At 44.8% G+C, this 21,044-nt stretch overlaps 1 protein-coding gene across 6 annotated transcripts in view; it reads left to right on the top strand.

Annotated features, from left to right (window-relative positions):
* The window catches only part of SETBP1 (SET binding protein 1), a 362,812-nt gene that overhangs the window by 316,471 nt on the left and 25,297 nt on the right, over positions 1–21,044 (top strand). For 5 of the 6 annotated variants that reach the window (XM_082698922.1, XM_082698924.1, XM_082698923.1 and 2 more), the window contains one exon: positions 17,251–17,421. In XM_082698922.1, the coding sequence (XP_082555048.1) occupies positions 17,251–17,421 (171 nt within the window). Of the gene's footprint in view, positions 1–17,250; positions 18,557–21,044 lie in introns of those variants that run through there. The other variant, XM_082698927.1, reaches the window with a different exon arrangement.

Genomic DNA, 21,044 nt, shown 5'->3' with positions numbered 1-21,044 from the left:
TTTCCCTTACCATCTTCTACCCTCATAGTATCTGAGAATTAAGAACACTTACAGTTAAACACCTCCTTCTCTGTGTTTCCCTTTCTGGAAATGGACTAAAAAATCGCTCTTTTTTCTGCTGCGATTCCTCAAATCCTAACAATTACATCCTCTTATTCATAGCAGTCCTAGAATTGTTGAATGTTCCTTACGTAGACCAGGCGGAAAGAACACACCATCTTGTTTCTGCTTCAAGCGGTAGCATCAGTGGTGTGGTTCTGTGTGTGTCTCTCCCATTACAAGCACGATGCGGCTCCATGAAACACGGATTCCTTGGTCACGTGATCTCTTACTAGCCCTTTTCTGGGTGAATACTCTTAGAAACATAGGAGAAATACAGGACACAGACTCTTTTCCCGACTTACTCATCATCTTATTGGGAGGTCAGGATTACTGTGCATAAGAGTAAAGACGATGTTGATGACGTTAAGGACGGTGTGCCGGTTAGGAGCCCAGCATTATGCTAGATACCGGTACTAGGTACTACTTCCTGCAAGTCTTGGCAATTTCCATAAGGAATCTCGCCTCTGTTTCCGTTTTACCCACAAGGAATCTAAGGCTTAAGTTAATTCATTGGCCCAAAACTGAGCCATGATTGAAGATGTATCTGACTGATTCTTTGTGTTCCAGAGGCCATGTAGCCAAAGGTTAAACTGAAAGTAAACAAGATCGACGGAACCGGGGTGTAGGTGAATTGCCCCTGCAAGGTCAGGGCTGTGGCAGTTCTGAGTCAGGAAGCTCACCTGCCCCTTGAGTTCTTTTCTGTTTTCTTTTTTTACGATTTTATTTATTTATTTGACGAGAGAGAGAGAGAGAGAGAGAGAGCGCGCGCGCTATCGGGGGAGGAGGGGAGGCAGAGGGAGAAGCAGGCTCCCCAGCAAACAGGGAGCCCGATGTGGGGCTCGATCCCAGGAGTCTGCAATCATGACCTGAGTTGAAGGTAGACGCTTAACCAACTGAGCCACCCAGGCGGCCCGTTGAAAGGCAGAAGCAGGAGCTAACCCTGGGCAATAGGGAGGAGGCACCGGTCCAAAGGAGAGAAGGAGCATATGGACCGCAGTAAATACTGCAAGGAAACCTGGAAGGCCACTGCTCTGCCACCTGCAATCCTCTTAAGCCACAGGCAAGCCTTTGATGAGTCCGATGGAGAGACAGCTTCCACCTGCCCCGGACTGGGCCCCCGTCGCTCTGGACGCTGAATGTCCTACAGGCAGATTCCTGGCTTGACAAAGAGTTGCCCCCAGATAACTTGGATTATTTTTTAAAAACGGTGCTTATAAAAACAAACACATTCCACTTCTTATATAACCAAGGCTGGAAAAATAACCTTTTACTGTCAGTTTTATTACTTGGGAAATGTAATAATTTCCACATTTGAGAAATACAGTCTGGGAATTTTTTTTTTTTTTTTAACTTTTGTAAGGTCTTGCATTTGCTTTATTGGCCCTTCTAGGCTATTCTATTTGCTCCCCGAATCCTGGTTTTAGCCTCCTATCTCTTCTTCGGGAAGCTTAATTCTCACATTAATGTCAATCATAGAAGCTATTTTTTAGCTCTGAGTTCATGGAGATTTTCCACAGTTGCAGCCTCATGGCACATCCGTTCCGAATTTTTTTCAACAGGTTCTATGACTTCTTAATCCCACGTTGGGCCACTATCTGCTTGTACCCAGAGCTGGCTAGACACAATTAAGAAGTAAGCCATTTGCTGACAAGAGTTCTTTTCTTAAACGTTTGCTGAATGAAAACCCCTCCCTCTTTCCATCACCTGTTTGGAGTCCAGACACTAAAGCATCAACCTTATTCCTTAGAGCCATGAGGGAGGGAGGCTGTTTCAGGGAGAGCATGTGACTCAGAGACTTAGGTTCAAATTCCTGCTAACATTTAGTCATTGTGAGAGCTTGAGTATGTTTCTTAACATCTCTGGGCTTCATTTTCCTCGCATATAAAATGTGGTTAATAGTATCTGCTGCATAGGGTTGTGGGGAGGTTTAGATTAAACGTGACACATGTAATTAATCTTCAACCAAGGGAAGTTAGTCATTCCTGAAGTAACCAAAAGGACTTCATTAAAAAGCAGCTTCCCTGTAAGGCGGCTCGAAGAGGAGCCTTCCTCAGTTGTTACCGTGAGGCCCCACAGCCCTGGGTGGGTGAGGGACACATGACAGAAGCACCCAGAAAAGCCTAGACCTGACTGTGCTTCTCAGATCTTTTCATGTCCATTTACTTTTGTTTGATGTATCTGGTAGAAATGAGAGCTCTGTTGTCTTCTCGAAAATGGGAGTCCCACTGTTGGCTCGGAGGTCTTCTGTTACAGTGGCCAGATGATTTCCCTCCTGTTGAAAATCACAGGAAACCCTTCTATTGACCCAAGATGCAGAATGAGAAGGACTCAGAGACCATAAAGAAACCTCAGGACCAAAGGGAGCGGCATGCCCAAAGTCACGGAGTTAAAGACAGTGAACCTGGGAGTCCCACCTCTAAGCCTCCATGGCCATCCCCATCCCCATCCTGCAGCTTTCCTGGTGACCTTAAACCCCTGCACTGAGCACAGGATGTCAGTCACCCCCATAGGGAGAGCTCCCGCCCAGCATGGTCCTAAAGGAAACTCTGGGCCAGTGTGCAGACTGGTCCACACAATATCAGTGCAACAGGCTTTTTACCCATGGCACATTCGCCCATCAGTGAGGGCTATTTCTGCATTAAACTCACCCCACTGCTTACGGTTCCTGTGTCTTCATGCTCAGAGTTTCACCTTGTGCAGCTTGCCTTTAGTTAGGGGGATAATCAGCACTGCCTTTCCTCAATTATCATACCAATTCTTGCCCATCTTTATGTTGCATGGCACTGGTGTCTTTACCAAGGTCTGCCGAATTCCTTCTTCATTGTAGAGGCTCAGTAGATTTTTTTTTTTTGAATGAACAAACGGGTAAATGAATAAACACATGAATATTCCCAGCACATATCAATCCAGTGGTATTTATAACTTGCTAGACTGACTTCAGCTTACAAATTAAACAAGCCATGAAATTTGAATTTAGTAAAAGAATTGGGGAGGGGCCTCTGTACCAAGTAATAACTATCTTGACTATTTTTTAGCAAGTTAACATGCCGTGGTTAAAACCTGTAAGGTATCTTCTTCTTCAGAAACTGACCTGGGTGGCTCGGCGTGGCCCCGTGCCACTGCCTGGCCCTCGCTGCAATCCTGGTGAAGCCAGCAGCTTGCCGGTCCTCCAGTGCTGATGGAATGGCCACTCCCACTCACTGCTCTTACCTGCTCTTCTCTCCCCTAACCTCTCACTTTCTCTCCTGTGTTCAAAGCTTCTTTAATGATCTGAGATCTGAGCATCGGTAGGAGATTTTGCATTGGGAATCAAGTCCTTCAAAAAGCACATCAAATATCCAGCCCGTGAAGACGGGAAGAAAAAGTGAAACCCTGGGGCAGGTGTCTAAAAATCCACACTTGCAGGACACGTACCTTAGGTGGGGCTTACCTTCTGGGAAACATAACTTCCTGAAAGCCCTCACCTGCAGCTGTCCAGATGAACAAAACGATATTTGAATTTCAAAAATCGGATTTAAACATGGCTTTTCCTGATCAAGGTCGAGGAAGGGAAAACAAAACAGAGTGAGGGCACATGGGAATGGTGCACAGTCGGGCACAGTGGCTAACCATCCCATATCAAAGTTTCCATTTCCACCCTTGACTTTCAAACACCTTCTGTTTCAGAACACACCTCTGCTCAGAAACACCCCCAGAGCAGCCTCTTTCCCTCTAAGGCAAGCCGTGGTAGAGAATGTGTCTATGTGGAAATCCTTCCTGACTCCCCACGACCCTCAAGTGAAATCCAGACTCCCAGCACCATCCCCAGCCTGACGCAGGTCCCTCTCTTCTGTTCCACTTCACCTGTCCACACTAGAAGCCCTGCTACATCCCCGCTGAGAGCTCTTGCCTGTCCCAAACACGCCCTTCTATTTTATGCTTGGAGCCTTTGCACCTGCTGCTCGTCCTTCCTGGGATTCCTTTCATGCCCTTTCAACCCATACTTCCACACTGTTAAAGACCCAAATCAAATGTTACCTCCCAGTGAAATCCTTCCTGACCCAGCAGGGAAGTCACTCGTTCCCCTGCTTTGTCATGGCTCCTATACCTGAGCCCATTGTTCTTATCAGAGAGTACGAAAAATTAATATTAACATGTTTGCCTCCAGCTCTTTGAAGATGAAGGCTTATCTTTGTCTCCTCACAGTGAACTGGAGGGACAGCTACTCTGATTAATTCCATTATTGCTGAGAAAACTGAAGAGCGGAGAGGTTAAATAAGCCGCCCAGATTCAGACCACCAGTAGCTCGTAGAACTACGATTCGAACACAGGGAAAGTGGGCTCACAGCTCACTCTTTGAACCGTTCTGAAATGCTGTTTTTCCATGAAAATGATCATACTGGTTACCTTGTTACTTTTACTATGGTGTCTTTTTTTTTTAATTCTTTTTTATTACTATAAATTTTTATCTTTAGTCAACCAGATCAATTATTTATATTTGTATATGAGCTATACAGGTAATAAATTCCATCTTAAAGTACTGTTCCAGAATATATGCTAGTGTGGCCCCAGGTGCGAGGGAAGGTAATGTAGGTGTTCTTTCCAGCTCAGGGGAGATTGTTATTTTTATTTAAATTTCCTGTTCCTGCAACTTGGTTTTTTTAAACTAAATATTTGACTACCCCAAGACTGGACTGTTTCTTATATTTTAAGGGTCCCCCAAAGGACCTGGAGTTGCTGTGTTCCTGGTAGGCAGTGAAACTTATGCTGAACTAATTAACATAAGAACAAAACTGCTTCCTTGTTGTCAGCTACCAACAAGAGAATGTGTCATCAGGTTGAATATTCCGCCTGTCATCAGGTTGAATATTTAAGAGTCAAGAAGCTCTCGAAGCTGAGCTCTGAGAATTAGTTGGGATGGTGGAAACGGAGCGATGACTTGGCCAGCAACCTCTCCTCCAAACTGCCAGTCCTTCATTCAGGCCTCCTTGTCTCCATGTTCATCACTTTGTCGATGGCCCATGCTTCCTGTTCCTGTTCCTGGCTGGCCTGTTCTGAGCACATTCTCAGCACCAGCCACTGTGTAAAGCATCTTAGAGGTATTATCTCATTTAATCCCCATGATAGCCCTCTGAGGTATGTGGTTCATTAAACTTTTTTTTTTTTTAATAGGAAAATTGAAGGTTTGAGAGGTTCAGTAACTTGAACGAGGTCAAATACCTGGTTAAGCAAGAGAGCTGGCATTCAAACTAAGGGCGTTCTGACTCCAAGGTCACAGCCTTATTCACCAACTTAAAACTCCTTTCCTTGAAAGGAGTATATTCCACAATTACTGGCTATTACATTTTGATTCTGATTCCTTTTTTTTTTTTTTTTAATTTCTTTCCAGTGTTCCAGAATTCATTTTTTATACACCACACCCAGTGCTCCATGCAATACATGCCCTCCTTAATACCCACCACCAGGCTCACCCAACCCCCCAACCGCCCCCTCCAAAACCCTCAGTTTGTTTCTCAGAGTCCATAGTCTCTCATGGTTGGTTCATCTCCCCCTCCGATTTCCCCCAACTCACTTCCTTTCTCCATCTCTTATACAGAATGTTTTCACTCCCTATTTTTATTTTTATTTTTATTTTACTCTCCTCATCCAACATCTCCCCAACCTTTTTAAATAAAGATGAAAAATTTCCAGATTTTTTTAAATCTTTATTTATTTATTTGTCATAAAGAGAGAGAGAGATTGAATACACAAAGCAGGGGGAGTTCCTGTGGGAGAAGCAGGCTCCCCACTGAGCAGGGAGCCCAATATGGTACTGGATCCCAGGATCCTGGGATCATGACCTGAGCCAAAGGCAGGTGCTTAACCGACTGAACCACCCAGGTGTCCCATCCACAGATATTTTTGAGTCTGAAAATCAAAGCTTACCTTCCTGGTTCCGTGATCCTGGACAATGTGAGGCTGCGTCTCCTGAAATGTTTGTTCCTTTATTTATTTATTTATTTGTTTGTTTGTTTAATATCATCCTACAGTCTTCAATCTTTAGAATCCCATTTCTTGGCCTTCCAAATGAAATCCAGAATACAGAAGTCCTTATTCTTTATCTCTGTCTAAAGACTAGATCCTCAGGAATTGGATTGACTCCCTGTGAATGTTCGAAACAAATGCTGTCCTCTCTTTGCCAGTTCCAAATCTCCCCAGTGACTTGCTCTGATTTCACGCCCCACCGAGGACTTTTCATCCCCATTGTACACGTCTGTAGATTTCCCCCCACTCTTCTCTGGGTGACCAAGAGACCTCCTGAGATGCACTAACTATTAAAATATCCCCCTCCCTTTTACCTTAAATCCTATTCTCCATCTTGCCGCATGGCATGGCATGTTGTCCATTAGCTCTGTGTATGTGCCACACACTGGTTGGAACCAACACAGGCATTATCCAAACCAGACATTAACCAAACCAGCAGCCCAGAGGCCGCTTTGGGGTCTGGCAACAGTGACATTTCCTTAGAGGGTGGTTGGAAAAAGTGCACTGCATCCTGTTTCTTGAACAGAGGCTTGCATAATCAACCAAGTAGAAAGAAATGTTGAGGTGCATTTAACCTCATTAGTTTCAGTAGGACTGACTCTCTCCGATCCATCAGAGTTGAGCTACATTAGTGAAACTCAACTATTTCCAAATCTCATTTACATAATGGATGAGATGTGAAATGAGCCCAATGCAAGGGGAGCCGCCCGGAGGCACTAAAGTTTATCACAATATGTGAAAGTCCTTTTAGATCATTGCATTAAATTTCCACTAACAAGGTAACAAATTAATTGTCTGGATTACTGTACTAGCCCAAAGTCTATTGAGTGCAGAGTATCAGTGAGGAAGCAGCTGAAGTTTCGAGGACAGTGGGCGGGAGGAATGTTGAGAGGGATGTGATGAATGCTACCCTCCCTCTCTCTTCTGCCCCTTTAAGAAATCCTCGGCACCTCTGTCATCTGATGGCGGACTTTGGCTTTATTAGTGAGGTAAGTGAGGATGAGTAAATCAACTGTATCAGACAAGCCTCAGGACATCTAGAAATTGATCATTCTGCCGAAATAAGCACTCTGTGTTTATTAGCTGGGAGTTCATCACTATCACTTCTCCTCATCCAATTCCTAAGAGATTTCAAAGCCATCATCATGGTATTAGCTCGTCTGACTGAACTACTAGAGATAAAGATTAGGAGATCTATCTAATGATGGGTCTGAGTTTCTGTGATTTTTTTTTCTTCTATTGCAAAGAAGAGAGCTTTTCCAGCACACATTCTGTGTCCCTGTGTGTGTGCCTGCACACGATCACCATGGATTTGCATTCTATAGGATGGGTTTAAATAGTGGAACAAAGTCGGTGGTTTGAGGAAGAGGCGCAGGAGAGGTTTGAAAACAATACACTTTGGCCGAACGTAAAGCGGTAACTACCGATATATGCTTCACTGACGTCTCCAGCTGACACAGTGTGTCCATCCTGGGGGTCACATGGCACTGAGAAGCGTAATTTGATTCTGTAACCACATTATAATCCTAACATCCATACACAGCCGGACTCCTACAGATAGGTCCATGAGGAATGAGTACAAAACGGACTGATCTTTCACAAACCGGTAAATATGCATTTATCTATTTATACATATATTTATAGACACACATGCACTTAAGCTCCTGATATCAAGCTCTTTTCTCAATGTGGCTTCTAAATAAGCAGTAATCAAAATGCAAATAAGGTGACCCAGTTAGCATCGAGATCTGTATTACCATGCAGATGTGTTCTGCGACTCCACGCTGGAACGGTAAAAAGGAAGACACAACAAAAGATGCTTAGATTAGCCAGCCTTGACTACTAAGCCCTTTATATATTAGGGAGAATCTAGGGAAGGCACTCCCAGAGTCAATGGTCTTATAGCTTGGATCAAATCTCCAGTTTTCGGCTTGGTCTGTTTGCAAGCTGCCCTGTGAGTGTAGAATAGAATACCACGCGTACACCAGGACAGCAAGAAGGGGGCTTCTGCGAATTCTCAGGCTGAAACCCTTGCAGCTCAGCACTGACATGCCTGCCTGTGAGAGGCCAAAAACAAGGCCAGGCGTCAGAGTCGTGGCTCTGCCATCCTCACCGTGACATGCTTCATAGAGCCAGATCTCATCCCTAATCTGGAATGAGTAGCCCAGGAAGGGCCAGACTAACTCTAAACTGCCTTGATTTTACTTTCCTGAAGCTTCTTTGTGTTTATCTATTGATGAAGGCTGTGACAGGCATCCTTATATACATGAGAGCAGCAAATTCCTAAGCTACCTGATCTCCAAGGACATAACAAGAGCATACTTGGTGCATCGTAGTATCAAATTGGTTTTAATTACATGTATGCATTGTTTCTTCCCTAGTGAATACACCTGGAAAGTGCCTTTGTTATATTTTTCAGAGAACAGCCACCACTCTATTGTCTCCACATTTTTTTTTTTTAAACATGAGAGCAATTACATCAACATTCTGTTTGGTTCTGTCTCTGTGCCTTTTGTCCTGTGGTGCATACACATGAATCTGTGTGTGCATGTGTGTGCGTGTATGAATCAACTTAAGCAGGTAAGGGTTCTAACCTGAGCTTAGAAGTATCTATGAACTTGAAGCTGCCACAAAATATGTTCTCCGTGCATATGTATGTATATATGTGTACTTTTTCCCCCCCTAAGAAAAGGTTCTGATATCTGAGATTCAAGACTAAAAACCTCTTATTCAGTATGTCTCTCTTTGCAATTTTGAAATCCAATATATTTCCATTCTGGATGATGTCATTGGGTATTTCTAGAGAACACCTTTCATCTGACACGAATTTTTCACCACAGGATCAGGAGAGACTGACTTATGCACGATTAGAATTTACTACACCAAGATTCTTAGAAGATATAAATCTCTGTGAGGTTCCAACGGACAAAATATTATCCTCTCAGCCCATTTCTGCACTCCTGAATTAAGAGAAGGAAGAACTAATCAAACTGTTGAGTGGTTTCTCTGAATCTAGAAAGCGCAGAATCAGAAGAGTAGAGCTGGAAAAGAGTCTAACCAGTAGAAAATGAAGCTCAGTGAGATTCCCAGTCTTGATCAAGTTCATTCAGTAAGTGTGGGGGAGATCCTGCAATAATTCAGTGTCTCAGAAATTTTGTCTAGCACTCATATCAACAAATTATTTGTCTCTGATACAACTTATTGACTCTAAGTATCCACTGACTAGTTCCTTTGTGTCAACCATATTCTGGGAAGATCGAGGAAAATAAATTCCCAAAGACTTTAAATCTTATAGGGGACACAAACAACTTGAACATAGGATATAAGGTTTTGGGTTTTTTTTTTTTAAGATTTTATTTATTTATTTGACAGACAGAGATCACAAGTAGGCAGAGAGGCAGGCAGAGAGAGAGAGAGAGGAGGAAGCGGGCTCCCTGCTGAGCAGAGAGCCTGATGTGGGGCTCTATCCCGGGACCCTGAGATCATGACCCGAGCTGAAGGCAGAGGCTTTAACCCACTGAGCCTTCCAGGTGCCCCAATAGAAGTTTATAATGAGAAGACTACTACTAGGATGATACAGTGCTAAGAAATAGTAACAGGTAACACAGGTAAATGCTCATTATACCTAGGCACTGTGGTAACTTCTTTTATATGCGTGTTAGTTTTCTATCACTACTGTAACAAATTTCCACACATTTAGTGGCTTAAACAGCACAAATACATTACTCCACACTATCGGAAGTCAGAAGTCCAAAATGGATTTCAATGGGCTAAAGTCAAAGTCTTAGTAGGGCTGCATTCCTTTCTGGGAACTGTGGGGTGGAATCTCTTTCCTTGCTTTTTCCAACTGCCAGAACCCATGCGCATTCCTTCCCTTAGAACTCTCCTCCTCAGGGTGCCTGGGTGGCTCAGTGGGTTAAAGCCTCTGCCTTAGGCTCTGGTCATGATCCCATGGTCCTGGGATCAAGCCCCACATCTGGCTCTCTGCTCAGCAGGGAGCCTGCTTCCTCCTCTCTCTGCCTGCCTCTCTGCCTACTTGTGATCTCTGTCTGTCAAATAAATAAATAAATAAAACTTTAAAAAAAAAGAACCCTCCTCCTCCACCTTCAAGGCCACTAACAGCATCACGCTGACCCTGCTTCCGACACCATATCTCTTTCTGGAACTCTTCTCTTCTGCTTCCTTCTTCCATGTTAAAGATCCTTCGATTCCATTTTGATCACCTGGTAATCAAGGATACTGTCTGTATGTAAGGGGGGCTGATTGGCCACACTGATTCTATCTTCAGTTCTCCTTTGCTGTGTTGCCGAAAACATCCACAGGATCTGGGAGATGAGGCTATGGACTTCTTTGGGGAGCTGGGGTTTTATTTTCTGTCTACCATCATGTATAAACTCAGTTAATCCTCACAACAGATTAATTTGACAGACGAGAACACTGAGATACAGAGAGTTGATAAATGTTGCCCCAAGTCACAGAGCTAGTGAAGCACATAGTCTTCCTTCAACAATATGTTCTCTGTGTCTGTTCTCCACTACATGGAAACAGGGGATTTAGTAAAGAGGGCTGTGTATGGACTAAAATAGTTGGGGCAGCTTCTCCCCAGAAGGTTTGGGTCTAGAAGAATAGATGTGCTTTTTCTTTGTCCATTCATCCATCCAACACTGTTGAGTATCAAGTATCTGTCAAGCTAAGTGCTGGAGAATCAAAACAAAGTAAGACATGACCTCTAGGCAATGTGGCAGTTGCCTCTAAGAATGTCAGAGAAATCAACCAATAATGACACAAGAAGCCAGAAGTCTGGTCCAGACGGTAAGACATATAGGAGAGAGGTTCGAACTCCACCCAACAATGAGCAGTGGGTTTCATTTTTCCCAACTGCCTTTCCAACCCTATCTCCCAGTATGTGGTTTTTATTACTCACCCCAGCCACTCTTGTCTCAGTTGCACAAAGAAGGCTTGTTATTCCTTCTTCTACTCTTGTCGTTTCCCAGTCCTTGTAGAGAGAGCCTCCCTCCACTTCCAGTGACTGAATTCTGCCCGCCAAGACTGCGGCTTCTATACTTGTGTCTGTCTTTCTGAGTAGGTGACTATTCATGGTCCCTGTGCTTACTGGTGCCTGGCACGCACAGGTCCTTAATGAATGTTGAATGAATAAATGGATGAGTGCAGACCACCACCTCGGATCCCACGGAGATCTCTTTCCTCCTAATTCCTGAGGGACTCATTTGGCTTCCTGTCTTGTTTGGTTTTCCATTTCCTTAGTCTTTCTGTCCTATGTACTCTCCGCTTCTAAACTTTCTGTGCAAATACAGGGCTCACAACTTCCGAGTAGTGCTAGTAGGCACTTAAATAATTGTGATTTTTAAAATGATTAACTCTAGGCTCACTGAACAGTGTTCTGTTCAAGAGTAACCTTGCCAGAATTTCACCTCACAAGGTCCTAGGATGAAGTAAAACTCATCTGACACAAAACACATGTTGAGAGCTAGTCACTAAGATTGAACAGGCTGTTTACGGTCCATCGCAGTGGGCTCGGGGGAGTTGGGAGGATGAGGCGGATATCCAGCCTGGGCTCCTCCTTCCAGAACCCGAGTGACGGAGATGCAGGTGCACACAGGAAACCATGTCTTTTACTCATGTTCACAGTGGTGCCCTCCCTTTGCTGTGATCTGGGTCCTTGGTGCTCTATCCCTCCGATACTCTATGAGTGAATAGCAGAGGCGCTGCCTTTTGATGGTCAAAAAACACCTTAAGATCTTTCTGTTTCCTTATAAAAAGTAACAGCTGCCTTTGTGCTATGCCAAGGTTTTTAGAATGCAATTCTTAGAAAACAGGGACTTCAGTGGTTTTGACCAGTGCTGTGTCCCCAATACCAGTAAATATTCAATAAATACTTGTTGAATTAATGAAGATGATGATGCAACAAAAATAACGTTTTTATTGACTTTGGCACAGAAAGATATTTTTTCCCAAATTCTAAAGGTATTATCTAGTGCTTGATTCGCTGTCTTTCATAACATATATCGCCCTGTGTGCCATGAGTGAAGTTCATTTGCAAACAAGGAAAAAGAGCGGTGGATCAATCCAACAAGCAGTTATGAGAATGGGAATTATTTTCAAGTTTTCAAGAGTTTTGCCTTGTGCAAAATACGTCATTTACTGGCTTACCCAAAAGGGAAAGAAAGGAACATCAAATTGAGTCAAGAGGCATGGATTTCCACACTACTTCTTCTGCACACGTGATGTATGAGTTTGGGCAAATCATCCGGTCCTCTGTGGCTCAGTTTACTTATCTGTGTACTTGGAATTTCACCATCTGCCTTTTGTCATCCACAGAGATGCTGCAGGAGCAAATAGCATAATGCATGTCAAAGTTCTTTGCAAGATGAAAAGCCACTGACTGTTCAATATAATATACCTCCCAGCGCATGCCAAGTCCTGTTTTCTGCAGCATGAAGGGGGCCAGGAGGTGACTGAGAAACCCAACCACCATTCTGGTGGTGTCGGGCTCTCTCACTATTCCAATCTAAGCTTTGTCACCAGGAAACAATTGCATTTGCAAATCGTATAATTAAAAAATTAATTAAGGTGTTCCACAAGCCTATATTAATCACATAGCATTTTCTAGATCCACTGCTCTCTGCAATGGATGTTCCAGAATGAATTACATATGATCTCTAGGTGATGATTCCATTTGCCCCTCTATTTTAAGGAAATTGGGACGTGAGGACCCACCAAGGAGTCAGGATCTAGTTCTTACCTCTTCTTACCAGCTGTGTGATTTTACATAAGTTATAGGACCTCTCTAAACCTCCTTTTTTTCTGATCTAGAAAAGGGGAGTGAATATGCAGTACTCATCCTACAAAGATATTTGTTTGTTTTCCCCATAAAGAAAATGAGATAAAGTAGCTTTGTAAACCTAGAGCAACATACAGATTACTCTAAGGTGAGGCTGGTTTTTATTATCCAAGGTCACAGAGCTCATTAAAGGGATCCTGGGAAAGTCAGCCGCCACAGACCCTGCTTTTCCTCCATGACCCCTGTGACCTTGAACAACCCGGGGAAGAGGTAATTGAACAGCAACTACTACTTTGGAAGAAACAGAATCAAAATATTGAAGCTATTGACTCACCCTTAAGGCAGTAAACAGTGCTTTGGTCTCTGACCTTTTCGCATCCTGGGGCAGTCAATAACCCAGCCGCTGGATGCCGCGCCCGCCACCGATTCTGACTTCGGAGTACTTTAACCTTGAACTAAGCTCCAAGTAACCAAGGCAACAGGAAGTCAGCTTCTGCATCGGAGGAGTGGGAATCCATAAATCAAGTCCCTAATGCAAACACGGTGTGCAGGTAGAGGTTTGAGGGGATAAGTGGTCTATGAGAAATTACCTTTGAAAATGAGTGACTGTCCCTCGATACACTACAGCACAGTCTCAAAGACTTTTTAAAAAATCTATCAATAGAGGTCAACAGGTTATTAGCAGAATGTTTTCCTATAGGTTTAACTTTTAAACAATATTTCCTCTTGGCTCTGTCTTTTAATCATGAACAGATGTTGGATCCACGTAGTTATTAGCATTGTTATTTCCTCCTTTAAAAACGTCCTGGCCTCCACATACGCCAGCCTCTAGTACAGTCTGCCCTGAGCTGGGGTTCACGGACATTCCGAACGCAGGCACCACGTGTGTTCTCCACACAGTCTGCTGTCAGAGGTTGAGAAGTGACCCCTTCCCGCATCAAAGCTGTGCTCACCTTTATTCAGGTCCCTGCGTTAGTTGAGGTAACACATCTCAATGGTCCAAGTCAGCACAACGCGATATCCGGGGTTCTTGCTGGTGGACGTCCAGCTTCACGCATCTCCGTCCCGTGGGGAGAGGGAAGCCGGGCCCGTGCTGAGAAGAAAGGTTCCAAATGTCCCAGCCCTCTGCCGTCATCCCACATCCCCGAGAACTTGGTTCTGAGCTGTTTCACGCCTGCCCAGTCATTTGGGCCCCTCTTCGGGGTACATCAGCTGCCTCCTGGAAGGAACAGAGACAAAGACTCCCAGTGGCCAGCCTGCCCAGTGCTCGCTCCTTGGGGGGGTCACCCATCCCAGCAGCCTGAGCCCTCGCCCCTCAGGCAGACTTTGGGGATTCCAAATGCTGCTAGATTAGTCTTTGTTGAAAGCTTATCTAATATACTTGCTCATGTATGCTATTTCTGGGATTGTTTCCATAATCCTTTCAAAACCCAAAAATGTCTGAGAAAACGTCAGGGCTCCTTTTTTTTTTTTTTCTTTTTTCCTAATTGCTTTTCAAATTCATTGGATGGCAACGAACAAACAGTACCATAATCTAGAAAATCCTAAATTATCGAGGGTTTTCAAGACAGCTTAAATAGTGACGATTTGAATTATAGAGTTTTTAAGTGTCATTTTATTACTTTTAACACAAACACTTGAGTAGCAAAGTATGCCCAATAGAGGTATGATCGAATGAACTTTAATGAAATGATGTGGACTGAGACTAATTTGGATCGCGAACATTTGCATGAAAATGGGTACAACGAAAATGACTTGAAATCAGTTTGTTCCCAAGTGAGAGTTAAATATCCTCCTGCTAATCCTGTTTGCAGCCTGTTCCCTGAGCCTGCCTTCATTTACACAAAGAATGACCTACCCAACCTGTGTCCACGGGTACAAAGATGACATAGCAGGGGTTTTTTCCAGAGGAGCCATTATCCAGCAGATCTCTGGGACGGCTTGGACTTCCAGAGGTGTGCTGTGGAAGGCACAGCAGCCTCCGTCTAATGGGAGTGTGACCGTGGTGGCAGCGAGGACTGAGCTGGGGGACGTCCCTCAGACCCGGGGCTGCTGTCCCCAGTTTGGAGTCTTAGCAGTCGGTTGTTTAAGCAAATCACTCCTCTCCAAAGCCTGTCCTCTGGTAGACTTGTAGATTTTTTTCCTCCCAAAGTCCAATTTATTTTCTCAAAGGAAACAAAGTTTAATATATTTGTGGCTTTAAAACTATTATCTAAAGAAGGCTAGGGAATAAAGGTAAAAACTCGCTCTTTCTTACAAACTTTCCTGCGTGCTTGCCTTCCTGAGAATAACCACCGTTAACTGTTGAAATAGATCTCCTCGCGGGTGGCTCTGTATGTGTGTTACATGTATTATGCGTGTGCCCAGCCCGTCCCTGACACCCCTGCGTATTTCACAAATGGGCATCCTGTCCACGTTTGCTGCCCTTCCTGGCATCCTGATGGTCATGCCTTGCAATCTTTCTGTCACGGAATTTGATGTCTGTCTACCTCTACTGTCAAAATGCTTTGAAACATAAAACCTAAAGAATGGCATTTACATTGTTATTCACAGAACGGGAGGGGGAGTTTCAGAGGGTGGAATGGAGCGTAGGAAGGTAGTAGTAAGTCAATGAAATCGTCAACATGACTTCCTTCCTTAGATGCTTACAGGTGCTTTGTCCAGGTGTGGGGCTAGGGCCTGTGCGCCCTCGATATAAATGATGCTGTGGGCAGACCAGGGCAGTGGACAGGTGTTAGAGGACAACCAGCTGGGCCAGGCTGACCCCTGGGTCCTGGATTTAGCATCTGGCTACTTGCAGACTCCTAGCCCTGACTTTAGGGCTGTGTGAGTTTAGTTAGTTATCAAAACCTCTCAGAACTGTGGTTTCCTCATTGGTAAAATTAAGAAACTGGTATCTTCACTACACACTTCACGGGGCTGTCACTGGCTTCCCTGAGCTGCTTTCACCGTGGTGACAACATAACGTTACTCGGGCAGAGGACTGAATCACCCACGGTGGCCGGGCTGGAAAAACAAGGGTCGAGAGCGATTGGAATAAAGCCCCATTTGTTGTAGTAGTCAGTGGCGGGTAGCCTAGAAATGAAGAAATTCTGCATGGATGGCCATCTAACATCGATTCGGACACCCCCAGCCTCTGGACTTAGGCTTGGACGAGTTGGAGAGCCACATTCCTGCAGCTGGGGATGCAGATGGGGCCCAGAAATCCTTGCTCAGGTCAGGAAAGAGAACAGAGCCTTTGCCAGCTGTTTTCTGTTGCCCTGAGGAAGTAGCAGGCTGCAGGAATAATAAGCTAGTAAGAGTAATAGTAGCAGGAAACGCTTGTCGTGGACTGTGTGCTAGGCACTGCTCTAAGCACTTTACGTTAATTACCTCCGGAGTCCTTCCAACCACCCCTGTGAGCTTATACTGTTCCACCCCATGTGTACAGCTAAGGAATCTCGAAGCTTGGGGAGGGTAACTTCCTTATGATCTCGCAGCTAAAAAATAGAGTCTGGATTCGAAAGGAGGAAGCAAGTTTCCAAAATAGCTCTGTAATTTGTTACATAGTAAATTCCCAGGCCCTTCCAGAGGCACTTTGCAAGAGGCGCTTTTCAGCATCACAAAGATAAGACCTTTGATGCTTATTAGGACCAGAGGCTGAAAAGCCCCCAAATCTACTTTCACTCGGCCACGGCCATGGCCACAGGGATGCACCAGCCCCCATCCTGCGTCTTCTGCTCCAGCAGACTGGATCATCTTCATCCCCCACCCAGAACTTATTGTGTGCTCTTCTTGGCACTGAGAAGGCATTTTCCTCTTCCTTGCTGCTTCAGCATAAGCTCTGGGAAGCCTTCCCTTCGTTCCCACACTAATCCCCAAATCCTTAGCCCTCTCCAGGCACCTATCATGTGAATGGATGAAGAACACCCAAGCCCGCCCTTATGTGTCACGTGTCACCCGATGTTTCCTTCTCCTTTAGTCTTGTGTCCCCAGCCAGGTGAGATAAGAAGCTGGGGTGGGGTTCCCTTCTCCCCTTCATGCTGCGTACAACACAGCCTCTGTGACGATGTGCTTCTTGCTCCGTAGAAGACAAAGGGTAGCTGCTGGTCTCTCCTGCCTCCCTGGGCCATGCCCCTGCTTCCACACAGCTAAACCGGAATGTTGTCTCCATGGATGTCAGCCGCAAAACCAAAACCCGTCGTGCTGCTGATTTTTTTTTCTTTAAATATTCTACCATTTCATTCTTGTTGTGACCAGAAGGAGGTGAAATAACGATGTTCTCAGCTCACTTTCAGGTTTTCTGTTGTCTGTTTTCCTGTTCCTTTCAAGTAACTACAGGCTTCGGGATTCTTCTTTTGTAGGGATGCCAAGTCCCCACCTAAAAGTGGACCAGACGGCACCGCACAGTAAGAGCGAGGGCTCCGCGTCCACCATGATGACCAGGAAGAAGCCAGCGGCGGTTGACAGTGTGGCAATCCCCCCGAGCCCAGTGTTATCGCTCCTCGCTGCCTCTGCGGCCACGTCTGATGCAGGTGAACACTGCCCCGAGGCTTTGGGTTCAGCCCCAAGAAGGTGGGCGCGAGAAGGCCCACGGGGAACGTGCTGTGGAATATAGGTTCTCTGCTTAGCCAACCTCCCACAGACGCCGAGCATGGTTCCGCACTGGGTTTTCAAGAGGGAGGAAAGGACGAGATCCGCTCAGGACCTGGGGGCAAAGGCCCGTGAGTAGCAACTGAATAACAGTATTAATGGCTTTTTAGCAAGCCTTAGTAATTATTAATCTCTGCATCCAGGACCTTATCTGTGTTAGTTCACAGGACTCATAAAAGAAGTCTGTGAGGTAAATACCTATGCCCTGAGTTCAGAAGAGGAAGCCAGGAGTCAAGAAACTGGCCCCAGGAACCTGTGGATGGTCAGGATGCCAGCATAGGCCCAGGACCCATGCTCTCGGCCATGGCGTTTGATGAGTTCCCTTGCTCCCCGGGGGTGGGAGACAGTCATCAGAGTTTCTCTGAGGCCTTGGCTCATTCTACCCCACAATGTCATGAGCTCCTTAATACCCACCAGACTCCTCCCTGGCAGCTGATAAAATAGAAACTCCTTATTCAGACATCCTTCCTCTGCTCCCCACGTAATCTCCCACCAGTGCCTGCACCAACCCCCACTTTGCCACGTTTGTCCCTCTTGCCAAGAAGGCAGCCTTCAATTTGGCTTAACACCATTCTTTGAGGACAGCCTTCCTCAAGTGCCATCTACATCCCACAGACCTTGAAAGCGCAGCCTCCCCTGAATGCACACAGCACCCGGTGTCTCTACCATGTGTTTGCTACCTCCTCAGAGACTACAGAGCTGTGTTCCCTTCCCTTCTGCCCCCCTCACAGTGAAATGGTACATCCCCCAGAGGTAGAATCCATGAGTTAGGTTCTTGCCATCTTCACGGCATACAGAATGAGAGCATGCTGTGGAAGTAATGCGCTGCTAACTCTTCAGCATTACAATGTTCAGCATAAATATTGTAGTATTTAGAAATGCCTCTTATGATTAGAAGCCCAGGAAGAGACTCATTGATGCTCTCTCTAAATGCATCTTCTCAGTGAGCAGGTTGCTTTGAGCGAAGAACTCGACTTATCTTCATCCCTACTTCCTTCATGGAAATTGCTGGTAATCAGAGAATGTGCCCTATTGAAATAACAGAAGGAAATATTCAGGGTGACATTTCCCAAATTGAGTTCTGCAAAATATTAGTAGGTGTCTGGTGATAAAAGATACTTTCATAGTGAAGTGTGTGTAGGGAATGCTGCTTTATGTAGCTTCCTTTCCATAGGGCTTTCCAGAGCCTTTCAAGGACAGTGTGGTGCACTTGGTGCTCCAGGAAGGACAGACACAGAATTTTACAATCTTAGCTGACCACAGAACCCATTTTTCTGGCAGTAGCTCTTAACATCTCTTGGAAATGCCGTTCTCCCCAGCCATTTGGAAACTCTTGCCCAGGAGGAATGGGATGGTCTCTCAGATGGGATCGTGAGTCTCCCCATCATTCTCATGCTAGGTAGGAAGTGAAGGTTCTTGGTGGAAATGCCAGGTAAATGATGCCTGCAGTGAGAATGGGAAGAGGTCGGCGGCAAGGTCTTAGGTGCATGGGGAAGAAGCTGTCCTGAGACTTGACGAATGGGAACATCTTTGGCGGAGAGCGTGCAGGCAGAGGGAGCGATGTGGACATAGTCCTGGATGTGGGAGCTGGGGCCAAGCCTGGAACTGTGCGAAGCGATCACTTGTCTGGAGGGAAGGATTGGGTTTGCAGTCGGCACTATCCACCTGATAATTCCTTATGCAACCTTGTTGGTTACACTCTGGAGACCTCCCTTTATGGATTTGGAAATTAGCCTGTATATTTCTGCCTTCACTTGCCAAGCCCAGATATCTCCCAGGTGCAAAAGACAGGGGGTCCCCCATTTCCCTCCCCTCAAACTCAGCTCTTTCCATTCAGAGTAAGAGAATGGGTTCTTGGGACCCCATGTGTCCACGGGCTCACCTCCTCTCTCTGCGTTCAGTCGTTTACAAATACGCCAAACAGGCATAGAAACAGGTGGGTATTAAACTTTTAAACCTGCCTCTCTGGTCATCAGAGCTGAGCCAAAGCTCTCCTGTTTCAGGATTTAGGAATGGGCTGTTGATTTTTGGCTGTGCTAAAAATGAGACCCTCAGGAGAATTTCACAGATTTAGTCTGTTTCCGGGTCTCAGGCTGCTAAGCAGAACTTTGGGGAGAAAGCAAGCCAGAGAACTCCCCAGGTGCTAGAGGCCAGACCTTCCCAAGATTCTGCTCCCCACAGATAAATGGCTTCCCACAGACCTGAGAGAGTTAGGGTCACACAGCCTGGGCTCGTGGCCAACGCCCCGTTTCACACACCATGCACACATGATTGCTCCCAGGATTCGGAGAGCTGCCCAAGGTCACGCAATTGGATTGGAACCCAAACTTCTTGATTTACTGCCTGATTTCCAGTGGATTCTCCCTTCTGTCCTAGGCCCAACATGAGCAAAGGCAGATTTCTTTCTCCCTAATTATGGACTCCTACTTCTTTTAGGGAATAGTGAGTGAAACTCATCATTTGCCACATTAACCACAGGCAAGCACACATTAGAAAGTTAATAAATGGTATCTTGGTCTGATTTCATTCAGTTGTTTGCTTGTGCATTAGTCCTGTATATTTCTGTTGAGACAATTCACTTCATTTTTGTTTTCTTTAGGGTCCCTTTTTACTCTTCCGCTATAAGCAAGGTAATTTAGAAGTCTTTCTGGCCTGTTTCCAGTAGGTCATCAATTTTGCAGAGTGGTTTTGAAGACCCAGACAAGAGCAAAGAAAGGAAAAGAGAGGAAAACTTAGTGTCTTCTAAAGCAAAATTAATTTAAGAAATCATGTCTTGAGATATAAAATATATACTAAAGGAATTCAATTAATTAGAAATTCTTTTCTTTTTTAAAGTAATGAATACTTACGTATCTAGTAGGGCCCCTGACACGTAGTAGATGCTCAGTAAGTAATCACTGAGAGAAATGAATCATGGTGAGACAGCACAGCAGCTGTGCGCTTGTAGACAGAGCCTTAGACATGGAGACAGACATCAGAGAAAAACACACTCCATCTTGGAAGTTAACAATCAAATGGAAAACATTTGACAGACAAGTGGTAGGCTGTTGGTAAATACTTGCCAAATAATTAAACAGTATTTTTTAAACAGTATGTTTTTTAGTATTTTTTAATATTATTTACTTTTAAAATTTTTTAAAAATCTTTTAAAAAATACTTTATTATTTCCGTTTTTAAACAGTATGTTTTCGAATAGGTGAAATATGTTTAAAAAAAAATTCCCACTTCATTTTATAAACAGAACATGGGAGAAATGGATGTAGGTCAGAGGTTTAAAAACATGTCTTTTCTAGCTCAAGTGTGTTTTGGGGGGGTGGATGGTGTGTGTGTGTGTGTGCGTGTGTGTGTGTGTGTGTTGTTTTAGGCAATTTTTTAGCTGCTCAGAGTCTGGGAAGCATGCTGATTATAAGGTTATTGATTTGGAGGAAGAGGCAGAAGACGAGGGGCAGGAAAGGGAGGTCAGACGGAGAACATGTCAGTTTATGAGCAGCTGGGAGGGAGAGAT

Source organism: Mustela nivalis (genome assembly GCF_964662115.1).
Source record: "Mustela nivalis genome assembly, chromosome: 14".
Lineage (NCBI taxonomy): Eukaryota > Metazoa > Chordata > Mammalia > Carnivora > Mustelidae > Mustela > Mustela nivalis.
This window is presented reverse-complemented; position numbering and strand designations above follow the sequence as displayed.